This window comes from Squalius cephalus (genome assembly GCF_949319135.1).
Source record: "Squalius cephalus genome assembly, chromosome: 17".
Classification (NCBI taxonomy): domain Eukaryota; kingdom Metazoa; phylum Chordata; class Actinopteri; order Cypriniformes; family Leuciscidae; genus Squalius; species Squalius cephalus.
The window spans coordinates 20,125,712-20,139,157 of NC_137138.1; the positions used below are offsets into that span (position 1 = coordinate 20,125,712).

Consider the following 13,446-nt stretch of genomic DNA (forward strand, 5'->3'; position numbering starts at 1 on the left):
TTAATCAAAAATATACATATGTTAAGGGCCACTTTATTAAGAACATCTTAGAGCATTGTGTACTAATTTTTGTTGAAAATAATATTAATAATAATGTAATAGAAGCCAGAAATCATTTGTTGGGTGCTTTGTACTTATTGTTTAAATTATGTAAACTTTTTTTTTTTTTAATTTTAGCATTATCCATTGGTGTTAAATATGAATGTCACATTATCATTGTAATTTATTCATAAGCACTACATGAAATATAATTACATGTAACAAGCTCTTCAGTGTTTCTTTTCTGTGTGGATTTGTGATGAACTTTCTCCTTTGTTGTTTCTTGAAATTACTGAAAAAATGTTCCCTGGATCAGAATTGAGATTTTCAACATTAACAGGTTACGCTCATCTCCTAGATATTTCAGATTGGAGTAAAAAACAAAAAAAGGACATTATTTAACAAAGGTTAGATTCACTTTGGCTTGTTTTGAAAAATATGAGTCATGTGATGTCTCACTCTTAATCTTCCCCATGTTGGCTCTAGATTATTTGCTAGACTTTTACTTCAGACATAAGTGAATGACACATGTTTGACTCATAATACAGTATGGGTGGCTAAGTCAAACAAACCAATTTCCTAAATTAGAGACTTCTCGTCCGTGGGTGGTCATACTCCTTTTAGGAAAGAATGAACAATATAAACATAACATTTATTTAAAAGAAGAAAAAAAAAACATCAAAAGAAGCAGTCTATTAATCTGGCATGGTTTGTATGCACTTTTAGTAGCAGCTTGCACAAAGTTTTGTGCATTTGTTCAAGGTAAAAAGTCATAAGGAATTATTTTTAAGTGGTTAAATAGTGTCATCATTTTCAGGTCTTCCAAATGTTTAACGTCAGGTTTGTCTTCATAAAGCCCTCACAGATTTTCCCATGATCTGCCCATTCAGATGGGAGTCACTCTTGCTACTGAAGCCTAAATGTCCATATAAAACTCAGCCCACCAAGGTCAAATGGTCTTCCTCATCTAAGACCACAATAACAAGATGGGCCATTTGAACCCATCAGATGGTGGAGTATCTGTGCTTCATGCCTCTCTTCATGGTTCCCATGTGGGGCCCTCAGACTGAAACAATTTCCTTTCCCTTGGAACGAGACCACAAGCCCCAACTGTTTCCCTCAGAGGTCAAACAAGAAGGCCCCGAAGTAGCTGGAGGAGTCTTCTGCATACACAGCTGTGGGAGAGGACACCGAGATGAAGATCTCATCACCTGCACGGAGTTCAAACAGGCCGCCCTGGTAGATGGAGTGAAGGGCGTTCTCGCTGTCTGGAGACCAACATTTGGTGCCCACACCCTTCAGGAGCTGAATAGGCCGAGCGTAGGCAGTCTTCTTGTAGACACACTGCACCACCTGGTGGCTGACAGAACCAGAGTGATAACTGTCCATGGAGAGGGTGAGATAACGGAAGTAGACTTGGGCGTACAGGTAGTAGCGGCCTGCGCTGGGAATACGCAGGCGGCCGTGGGACACGGTCATGTTGTGCAGGTGGGAGCCAAAACTTTGGTTCCCCCAGGAACGGACAGGATGGCGACAGGACTGGTGAAGGTCGGTCTGGGGGGTCAAAGATGTCGTACCTGGCATAGTAAGGAAGAAGATGCAACAGAACTTGATCACCTCAGTGAACAGAAACATTGCTCATTCCTGCTTCTGCTGAAATTTGCAAAAAAAACATTTGTTGAACACATTTTTTTATGTGAGATATCTGTTCAGTAAAGAGTCAGACAGGTTTTGTTATGTTACTGAATTCCTATTGGTAGTGGTTTGTAGGGTTGTTTCCAGAAGATTGTTTTTGCTGACCTAAGTAAAGGCCTTTGTAATGCACACACCCAAACATGCTGGCAAACTCACCCTGCAGTCCACTGTCTCTGAGAGTAAGATGAGCTGACGGCCGTGGGCTGCCAGTGGTGAGTAATTTTGTACGTGGAGGGATAGCGACTCTTTCTGAAAAACAGTCGAGAACAAAGAGTGAACGAGTCATACAAAGACATTTAAAAATATATAGATTACTGAATTTTAAAAGAGACTGTAGGTTAGTTCAGGCAACAGTAGAAAGATGTTCTTCAATCGATGAGGAAAACCCTTGAATTCCTGTGGTTTCATGTTACCTTGAAAGGTGTGTTTGGAGATTATGTTTTCTGTAACCTAAAAGAGACCAAAGAATATACTCAGATTTGTTGGAAAAAAAGCATTAAAAACGTAATTTCTGCTACTAGGGTTGAAAAAAGTGTTACACATAAAAACTTCACTAAAGCATTTTCCACATTCAAAGTCCATGACAGAAAGACAATCCAGCTCTTTTCTGGAACACCGGAATGGAACAATCACATTAAATCCACAGATGAGACAGAACAAGCTTCAATATCCTCCTGGGACCCAAGAATAGACTTTTGTCCACTGTAGTGGACATTATATTTTAGTGAATTTCTCTGACGTCATACATGTCACATGACACAACCTGGGTGTCCTGTAAAGAGCACATTCAGGACTTTTCAGAGATACCAAATGTTTGGAGGTTTCACCATGAAAAAAACTTCTCCTTGGTCTTTAAAAATGTCTGACATTAATTTAGTGATCAAATGTAGCATTCTTATGGAAATATGATAATATATTCTAATTATGATTTAAATTGGACTACTTTTCAAATTGTATTTCATAAAACAACATCTCAGGAAAATGTTAAGGGGTTTCAAATAAAAAAAATATTTTCTGTTACAGAACAGGGCGTTGATTTCAAACGTGTCCACTGTAGAGGACACCAGGACTTAAATCATGTTTATCAGGCATTTTGTGAGACACAACAAGTGAATATGGAAATAAATTATACATCAATATTCCTATGAAATATTAGATATTATTATTAAAATGTTGCCAATTATTACTCCAATTATTACACTTCTTTTTTCATTAAATGTTGCTCCAAGAACACATTAAGGTGCAAATTAGATACAGTTTATATATACATTGCATTGAATGGGAATATTCATTTATGGACATTTTACCCACATATTGCATAATGTAAAATGGTGTATCAATTCATTCCGTTATTTCTTTCATAACATAGTTGAGAATAATCTTTATACATATTTTGGTTGAAAAAATCCTGAAACCCCCAAATTTATTGGTGATTGAAAAAAAAAATCCCATTGTTTTTGCCTATACATATAATTTCATGTCATTTTATTTTTTAAACAACTTAGTCCTGGCGTCCACTACAGAGGACATAGCATAACTTATGAATAAAATATTATTTTGCAAAAATGTTTTTTTACCATTTGTTTATTGTGATCTAAACAGTGTGATGACATGGAAAAAAACTAAATTCAAAAAACTTTTTTTTTCTGGGTCCCAGGAGGATATGTGTGTGAACTGAACCTAAAGGCCCTGATATACTCACGGCAAAGTTCTTTTTTGTTCTTTGTTTAGGGGTAAAACGGCGTTCGAAATACGCGAGCAGCGATACTGTTATCAAAACATCTGAAGCCGCACACACGGCTGACAGCGGTGGTTAGATGAATATGTAAATCTGCGCTGTGCGCTTTTCTCTCACTCAATAACAAAATAAACACAACAAAATTGAGAAAACAGCGAGCATTTTAACAAAGCATAAGAAAAGTATCTGGTCATAGCATGTTTGCACAAGCTCTACGGCACTCCAGTAAAGTCACGTCACACTTATTTCTATAGCACTTTATACAATAGATAGCTTAAAATCTAGCAGCTTTGCCATTTTAAACATGAAAAACAGAGTCAGTGTCTTGTTTCATCAGAAGTACAACTTTTCTACTGTAAAGCTGCTCTCCAGTGTGTTCATGGTCCATGGACCAATGTTAGTATGAAGGTGTTTAGCAGCTGTTTACCAGCTTTGGCAAGCTGTTTCGAACTCCAAAACGAACATCATTTCGGCCTAATTTTGTTCTAAATGACGTCACATCTGTTCGTTCTTCGATTTCGCTAGAAGAGTAAAGGCCTTTACACTAGTGTTGTAGATGCAGCATTACACAAAATTTTAAATCATCAGCTATTGTACAATGCGCTATTCACAATCAGCCATGACTGATATATTCAGTGAGCTATAGTGCCCAATAATAGGGGGATTACGGCGGTAAAGCGAGTAGTATTCAGCTAATCATGTGATCTCAATATGGCCGCCCACATAAGGAGGTCCACTCCATGTTAAATAAAACAACTTTTATTAGGTTACTGATATGACTGGTCTTAGCTTTTTCAAATATACTATTCATTTCTTAAACTTTTTGAGTAAAAAGGAATGAGTGCAAGTTTTTAAAAAAACTTAGTTGATTGTAAATTGCTTACAAGTGACCAGAAATCTGTTAAATAACTTAGTTTTCAGAGGAAGCAATGCTGAATGCTTTTGTGTGTTGAAGGTTCCCAGGGCTCTGTGGTTTTCTGCAGCTACTTTCCCACTGGTATTGTGCATATCTAAAGGGTCCAAATGCCATTGAAAATGCCATAAACAGACTCATTCCCATGTATACAGTAGACATCAGTGATAAGAAGCAGAGCATGCTTTTGATGCACTTGCATGTTTAATGTGCTTTCAAGTCTAAAATAATTATATGTAACATCTTTGTAGGATTTCTTGGATAAGATAAACATTCTGCCAGTTTTAAAAGCTTGGCAAAAGGTTCAAAGCAAACGTGTGGGAGAAATACATCAGTAAAACTTTATGTTGGATTGTTTTAAATAAGTCCCTCTGCATTTCTTTGCATGTTTTATTATTTACCTTGGAGATGTAGGTTTTGAGTCCTTCGGCTAGTTTAATGCACGGCTCCCCAAAGAGCTGAACCAGGTCATCGGGTACATCCTGTTCCTTCTCCATAGCGTTCAGAAGACCAAGACACCTCAGCTCCTCCACCACACCTTCTGTCCGAGCCTGTCGATGACACCGATCTCAATTCACCAGTCCACTTAAAAATATTTGATGTCTCCTCATGTGATGAAACATCCTAAAAAGCTTTCTTTCTCAAGAATACATTACAAAACTTTCATAACTCAAATATTAATTTAGCTTTACAATTATATAATGCACAAAAAAAACATTAAGTAACCTGGTTCCCTGACAAGGTGAACGAGACGTTGCGTCATGTACGGTGTTGACATTATGAGAATGCCCTTTGAAGCACATGTGCATACACGCCAGTCTCTGATTGGCTACGGCAGTCGGATGACATCACAAGTATGCTGAAAGTCTATAAATGGGCGCCTGAACAACATGGCATTAGCTCCAGATTGTCTGAAAGAAGGCATGCCTGAAGTATGGCAACAAGCATCTTTTGAGCAACCCTCAATTCTACTCAAGGAGAAATAGCAGAGGTACTAATTTCGGGAGATCTGGCGAGACCACCCCGAGAGTGGAACACCCATGGCAGCTCTAAAAATCACATGGTCTAGATCAAAAGTGGAAGCATGTCGACAAAGCTAGTCAACACCTGCTACGTCCATTAAACATCTGGAGGGGGTGAGAAAATGAAAACATCTGGAGATAGTGGGATGCCCATGGTGATAAGAACTACTTCTCTTTCTAAAGTGTCCCATTACCGAAAGACTTTCACTGCAGAACCACTAGGGAAGCACTCTACCTGTTAGACAGGTATCCTAGGGCCCTCGTCGGCTGATGGTTGCCTTTACCTCACAGTTCAAGCAAGGGAATGCTAGATGCATAATATACACCTACAAAATGTGCTGGAGGGAGGACAGAGAGTGGGTCGCTAATGCCGGTTAAATCCACTCTTTTTATGCTCTGTCATTTACTTTACTCCTTGCGAACCATCAGGAAATGTGTTAACATAGTTCCCACCACTATGTCCTTACTTTCACCTCCAGGTCCTTGCTGGAGGGGCGACAGATGAGGGAGTGGGATGCTGTTAGCAGTCATGCCCACTCTTTCTTTTCTGTTAACAGCACCTTCTCTCACACATCACAAGGAAAGTGCAAAAAACTGCTTCCATAATCCATGTAATGGGAAATGGGGAACTACTAGTGACCATGTCCACTTTCCTCTTCTGGGAACAGACCATACGAATGTTATTACATAGGAAGCACATTGAAAGCTTCCTCTCTACTCTAAGTAACGGGAGATGGTGATAGATGAGGAAGTCGGCTGGGAGTGGCAGTATTGCCCACTCTCCTCTTCTGTTCAGGGAATGACACATTTTCTAAACCCACACTAGCAATCTTTGCTTGGACACTTCACAAAACAAACAGACAGACATGTAGGCTTGAACTTCACATGCTCACACAGACAAAGTGGCTTCCTGAAGACAAAAGAGTTGATGATGTGTTGTTCAGGCGGCCTTTTATAGATTGTCAGAGCGCTTGTGACTAGAGATGCACCGATTACAATTTTCTAGGCCGATTCCGATTTCCGATTTTTCATTGAGTTTGACCTGCCGATAGCGATTTTAGCCGATTCCGATTTAATTTTTTTCTAACCACTTTACAGCACACACAAATATTTATTTTCGATCTTTTCTTTAACCCTTTCACGCGTAAGTTTAAAATATTCTAACTGACACCCCCACCCCCCAGAGTGAGTTTTTTCAAGGCGAACGTTCCCTTTAATGTTTCCATGGCGACGCGTCACGCGATACACCGCAGTCTACTGTATGACAGATGTGTCGCTTTTATTTCACTTTTCCTTTTTATTCAAAATATTCACAAACTTGCTTACCATGTCATCAACTGGCCTATCTGATATTCCGATTCTCAAAAACGTGTAAGTGAGTGTGTTTGGTCGTTTAAAAACCAATAATCTTGATCTATAACATGAGATGGGCGCCGCAATGTTGTCCTGTCAGTCGGATTTACAGCACGTGAATTCAGTTTCTCCCGAAATGAATGCAAGAAAGTGGCCGGTGAACTGAGAAGAATAGAGTAAACTTTATAGTTACTTCCACTATGTTTGTCTGATATGAATAACACATGTCGGCAAATTATATTTGAATAGATTGTTATTGCTGCTTCCACAGACATCAGTGTGTATTTTACAAACTCCAAATGTATTGTTTTACTCGTGCTTATGTGTATTTAAATATCTGAAACCTAAAATAAACATTATGAGGTTGAAAACACTGCTTAGTTGTGATATATGACAGTGCTGAATGCGTCCGACTCTGGCTCAGCGCCAGCCAACGTGCGAAAGCACAGTTTGAATCTGGCAGTTATGCGACGTCACTGAACATTATAAATGTGGCACCGTAACGTTACTCTCAGGGGCACAGAAATAAAAATCCCATATATGAGACCGAACCGCTCAAAAGGTTAATCATGCGGCGCCCGAGTGCATTTGACCGGCATAAAATCGGCATATGTCAGACTGACCGGCCGGTCGCCGGTCATGGCCGATCACGTGAAAATCGGCCAATTCCGGTCACCAGCCGATCAATCGGTGCATCTCTACTTGTGACATCATCCGACCAATCAGAATTTGGCGTGTATGCACACATGCTTCAGAGACCGGTTCACATAGAGCGTTCAAATAGCGTCAACACCATGACGCAGTGTTGAAGTTCTTCGAAAGGGAACTTGGTGATTTTTTTTGTAAAAAATTTTTTTTAACTTTTTTTTAGAAACTTCATTCAGTGAACTTCATTCATTCAGTGGTCATAAAAAGTCCCACCTTGGCTGAAACAAATGGGAAAAACCCTACCAGAGAGAGTTTTTTTTTAGCCTAGAAATCTAGACGCACCCTAGCGGCAGAAAAATGTATTTTGCAGCCAGGGCAGTCTAGCAACTCTCCATTGACTTTCGAGCTGCAAAAACCTAAATTGGGTCAGGCCAATCACATCGTGTATAGAGTAGGCGGGGAGGGCTTAACATGATGACGACAGAGTTGCGACGGTTCCCTGCCACTTGAAAACAAAGAATGGCGGAGCTGCTGGAGAACAGTCTTTCGAATCGGCTTTGTCCGCGACTCTGGAGGACTTGGAGTTAGGTTTATCTTTGAGAAAAGAGCATAGAACGGCACTTAAGTCATTCTTAAAAAAAGGAAGATGTGTTCGTAGTTTTGCCGGCCAGATATGGCAAAAGTTGAATCTATCAACTAGCTCCGCTGTTGGGAAAACGCTCTGGTTGGTTGAAGCGCTGTCCTATTGCGTGCAGTGGGAATTTGAAAGACAGCCGTTTATCCCGCCCCTCGGATTGAGCCGTGTCTATGGTGAGTTGCCAGACCCAACATCTTGATGTAGGTCTGGCTTGCCAGGCTAGATTTTTTTTTAAATAAGTTTGAATACAATCTATATATCTGCCACAAAGTTGAACAAACACTAACAGAAATGAAGGAGTGAAGCTGTAAAACATCCAAAGTGCAAAAAAAAAAAAAAACTTTCTTAAGAATAAAATCTAGAATTCTTTCACAGCAGGAAGCTGCATGAAAACACTTTAGCCATCTACTGGCCTTTATTGTCATAACATTATTTTGACCTGACACGAAGTCATGTTATTTGTGTCTGGACCCAATACATGATAAATTCTCATATTTTCTTCATGTCTCAACTAATAGAAGTGTATACTTTTACTGAAGTAAAGTTACAAAAGCTTGTGTATTTGCTTAAATGATGGTGAAATAGAGACATTAACATTAACTAAAATAAATAAACCTAAAAGTACACAAAAAAGTGCATCATTTTATTGTTACTATTTCAGGAAAGTTAGTGAAAGCTAAGAAGGGTTAAAGAACAAAATAATAATATAAGGAAATTATATCAGAAAATTGCCTTTTCTAGTTACGATAATACTGTGCTCAACATACTTGTACTATAGCCACACACACTAAAAAAGCAGAAGCCTTTGGGGGAAGGCTTACCGCAATGGAAAACTATTTAGACAGAGCCCAGTTCATATGATAAGAAAAAAAATGACTATGGTACAAATATTTGAAGTTCACTAAGGCTTTCTGCATTTGACTTTTTTTTCACAGTCTTATTGTTTTCAGAGCCCCTTGTGTATTGTGTCTAACTCATCACATGTGACCCAAACTGCAAAACCCTCGCACTCAAAACCATTGACCTTGAGCGCTCATAAAGGAGAGGATTTCTAAGTAATTAATTCGCTAATTAAATCTGACAGCATTCCTCTGATTTAATTAAAATTTAGCCGAGAGCTAAATCTTTCTTTATCTTTGAGGGGAGTTTCCTAGACCACTTTCAGCCTTGTTTAAAAGTCCTTTACCAATGATTTTATTATAACTTTTTGTAGAGATACATTACAGAGATGTTATTAATGTTATTTTAATGTTATTAATGTTATTTTAATGAATACTTAAAACATGTAAATGCTAAAAGGGCACATTTGATTGTTTCAGCAGCCAATAGAGGAAAAAATTATTTGCTGAAACAATATTAATAACACATAAAATCATTAATATTCAGTGCATTATGCAAACTTGCCCCACAGGACATTTTCAGTCAAGAGTTTGACAACTTTCCCACATAATGCATAAAGAAGGTGTCAGAATACAAAGGACACCATCCAAAGAGCTTTTAGGGGAGTTTGAAAGCCTGAGATGATTTCAATACAAGCTTTAGTAAAGAATTCAGCAATTCTACTGTATGTGCAAAATGTATTGACTGATTCTTTGTATCAGAATGCATTATGACAAAGAGACCCATGACCTAATTCTTGTGGTAGCTAAATTAATGCAGTAATAGGCTACCCATCCCAAGACTATAGTCAAAGAAAAACCAGTGCTGACAATGAAAACTTGTAAACTTGATACCAAGATGACAGCATGTCAGCCTGCAGGGTATGAAAGAGCTTTCCATAAGATCTCCATTATGATTTGCCTACAAGAGCTCCAGTTCTGAAGAATGTTAGCCTATATGTGGAATGGTTTTCACAGAAAATATAGTTTAAAGTGATACAGTCTAGACCAGGTGTCACCAACCCTGCTCCTGGAGGGCTACTGTCCTGCAGACTTTAGGTCCAACCCTGTTCCAACACACCTGCCTGTAATTATCAAGCAACCCTGAACAGCTTGATTAGCTGGTCCAGGTGTGTTTGATTGGGGTTGGAGCTGAACTCTGCAGGACTGTAGCCCTCCAGGAGCAGGGTTGGTGACACCTGGTCTAGACAGTGCATAAATTGTCCCACAAGTCACTGTTAATAATAATATCAATAGCAATAGGTAACACAACTTTTTGTTGCATGCAGTTTTACCTGTGCCATTGACATGTTCAAGTATATGAAGAGTCCAGTGGTCGAGGCAACTTGAAGGACAATCACGATTACAACAACCGTCGTCACCCACATCCTGGACGGCACTTCGAGACGACTTTTGGGCTGAACCATGATGAATGAGCTCGATTCGCTGCTTACAGATTGTAAATATTCGGAGTTGCCTTCGGATGCCGCGGCATTCCTGTCGAATGACTCCATCACGCGCTGAGGAGGGGCTGCAGACTCCATGTCCATCTCTAGGACTAACTAAAGAAGTTTGATTTTACCTACCACCACAGACAAGGAGTCCAAGGAGACAAATAGGTTTGAATGACAAGAATATCATCTTAGAGGCAAAATGAGGTTCCGGTAAATCCTGCGTTTTAGTGACAATAAGTTAGCGGCGTAACGTTAGCTGTAAAAACACGCTGCTGCGCGGAATAACAACTGAAGGAGTTTGACGATAGACTGGCAATATCATCCGCTCTCCATCCTGCCCTCTCGGTTTTCATTTGACACCTACTCGTGCCTCCCATTATTATTACCTGCTGTTTGTTACATATGCTGTAGCCTGCACTCTGTTTTCCAAGCTGTGTAGAGGCTGTAATAAAATAATAATAATTATATAAATAATAAAACATGGTAGCCTAGCACATAGGCTACACAATACTGGGTAGTAACTGATGTACTAATCTTGTTTTATCAGATTCAAACAATTAAGTAAAAACTTAAATTAGATTAAATTGGCCTGGTTTCACAGACCGTTCTTAGATTAAGACAGGTAGGCATTAGTTAAATTTAGACATTTAAGTAGCTTTTATAAACGTGCCTTTACAAAACATTACTGGTGTGCATCTTGAGACAAAACAATCACACTGACATTTTAAGATATTTTTCAGGTTAGACAGCTCAAACATGCATTTTAAAATAGGCTACTCATTATCAGACTTTTTTATTGATGGCATGATTACATTCACACAATGGCAGTAAATCATTCTATTGTTTCTCCATAATTATTTTTAATGTTAAAAAAAAAAATTATATTGCTTACATACATTCAGAAAGTTTAAATTGCACACACAGACCGGCTACTATTCACGTGCCTATAATTACATGGAAAATTGAGAGGCCACACAAAGCATTTGACCACTGGATTTACAGAAATCATTTCTCAACATTGCATTTCGAATAAACTCCTGGTGAACACACTGATTATTATTTGAATTATAACTCAGTAATCATTTAACCATGTATATTGCGATGTGTTTGTAAGGCTTTTGTCTTTCAAACACATTTTTATTATTTTAAAATTGTATGATTTATTTAAATATTATAGCTTTTCATTAAACTAACAAACCCCCTGCAGTTCCTTCATGAACACCAGTTTGGGAAACCCTGACTTGTAATATTTCTTTGTAATATAATGTAATATTTAATGTACTCCATGCTGTATGAATGGAATAGGCTATATTTTCTTTCTCTTTGTATTTTTATATCAATATGGTACAATATTATTCTATTCAATTCAATGTGGTAAATGAGTTAGGCCAAAAGTAATCTAAAAGTAATCTAAAAGTAGTCAGCTTCCATATTTTACCAATTACTATGGTAGCCTAAATAAAAAATTTACATATAGTACATAGTACACATACTACTATTACTATACTACATACACATAGTACACTTTACATCACATAATATTTTTAAATAACCTTTGAAGATTATTTATTATATTTTGTATTGAGCATGCACGTTTTTTTTGTTTTTGTTTTTTTTTTCTATGTGTGTTTTTCTGTATTTTGTAGATGAATGTATACAGCTGATATTGCAAAGGAGAGATTAAACACACTAGTATCTCACACAGCAAATCTGCTTTTTAGATATGTGGTCAGACTGTTTTGTCTTATCTTTAACTAAAACTGTTATTAAAGGGACATTCTTGCAACATGTTTTGATTTCTAAATTAATAAGGCACAAACCAAGGCAAATTAAGTCAATGGAATATGTTTAAATAAAAAATTAATCTTCAGTGTAGTCATTTTGCCTATAGAATGACAGCTTAACAGCTGGGATTTATTCACCAAGCAGAGACTAATGGTATGTTTACCAGTTGTTTCCTGTTTTTTTCTGTTCATAGCTTACTGCCAAATACCATCCCAAGATGTTTCCTAAATCAAAGCAACAAACAATAGAACTAGAGGGGAAATACATGTATAGATTGTGTTTATTTGATTTCCTGTTCATGCATGATGATGGTATGTAGCTAGATGATGAGGATGGGAGACAGATGTTTTGAGTTGCAGTCAGTTACAGCGGCCCCCTGATTCCCCACACCCACATACAACAGCTTTACAGGAGGGGCTGACAACAGCTGGAGAAGGGAAAGTCACAATAACAACTCATTTGCACATTTTTTTTATAATCTATATGATTTCAAATGCAATGGCCAACTAAATCCCAGTCAGGTTTTTCATGTTTTGGTTTCACTCAGGCTATGCATGTAAGATATGTGCAGATATTTCATCAAATTGTGAATTTTTTTTTTTTTTTATTTTTTTTTTTACATGAAACATTCTTCATTAAAAGGTTAAAAAAGGAATAATTCTGATTGTTAGTTGACAGACTTAATGGTTTGTCCTGCTCTAAAGTAGCTTGTTTTTATTGTGTACCAAGCACAGCATAACACCTCTTTTAAGGGGCAGATATAGGCCTACTGTATATCTGCAGCTGTCTTCAGCTTTTCCTCAGGACAACTGGGGGGAATTCTGAACTCTAGCTTACAGACAGAACAGCTGGGCATCGCAGCCAGGATGAGATTACTGTATGGAGGAAGAACTGGAAATATGAATAACAGTATAGTAGTGGAAAAACACAAAATATCATGTTATGAGTTTATACACCCTTATTACCTTTAAATATGATACCGAAAATTGATAATAAGAGGGGGGGGGGGGGGTTCAGAAAATTAATTTGAAAATTTTGGTCAATATAAACTGTTACTCAGCTTTTTTGTGTGTTTTTACTGGAACTGCCCACAGTGCAAATCTTGAATAAAAATGATCTTTGTGATAAATCAGTTGACTAAATCGATTTTAAATTCATGTAATTAAAATCATTAAAAAATATATAGGCCACGAGAGGGCATCATCTGATGTTTTGGCTGAACCGGATGAGGGCGGTGACGCTGTGGGCGGAGTTACTTTGAGTTCAGGCGGGAAAAACGAATAC

The 13,446-nt window shown here is 38.0% G+C and overlaps 1 protein-coding gene across 1 annotated transcript; it reads right to left on the reverse strand.

Annotated features, from left to right (window-relative positions):
• Nucleotides 1–181: 181 nt before the first annotated feature.
• Nucleotides 182–10,732, reverse strand: tnfsf10l3 (tumor necrosis factor (ligand) superfamily, member 10 like 3). Its single transcript, XM_079846977.1, has 5 exons — nucleotides 10,219–10,732; nucleotides 4,787–4,936; nucleotides 2,148–2,184; nucleotides 1,891–1,983; nucleotides 182–1,616 (listed from the first exon to the last, which is right to left on the reverse strand). The coding sequence occupies exons 1-5, from the start codon at nucleotides 10,471–10,473 to the stop codon at nucleotides 1,159–1,161; spliced, it is 993 nt and encodes a 330-aa protein (XP_079703103.1). The 5' UTR covers nucleotides 10,474–10,732; the 3' UTR covers nucleotides 182–1,158.
• Between the last annotated feature and the right edge of the window lie 2,714 nt (nucleotides 10,733–13,446).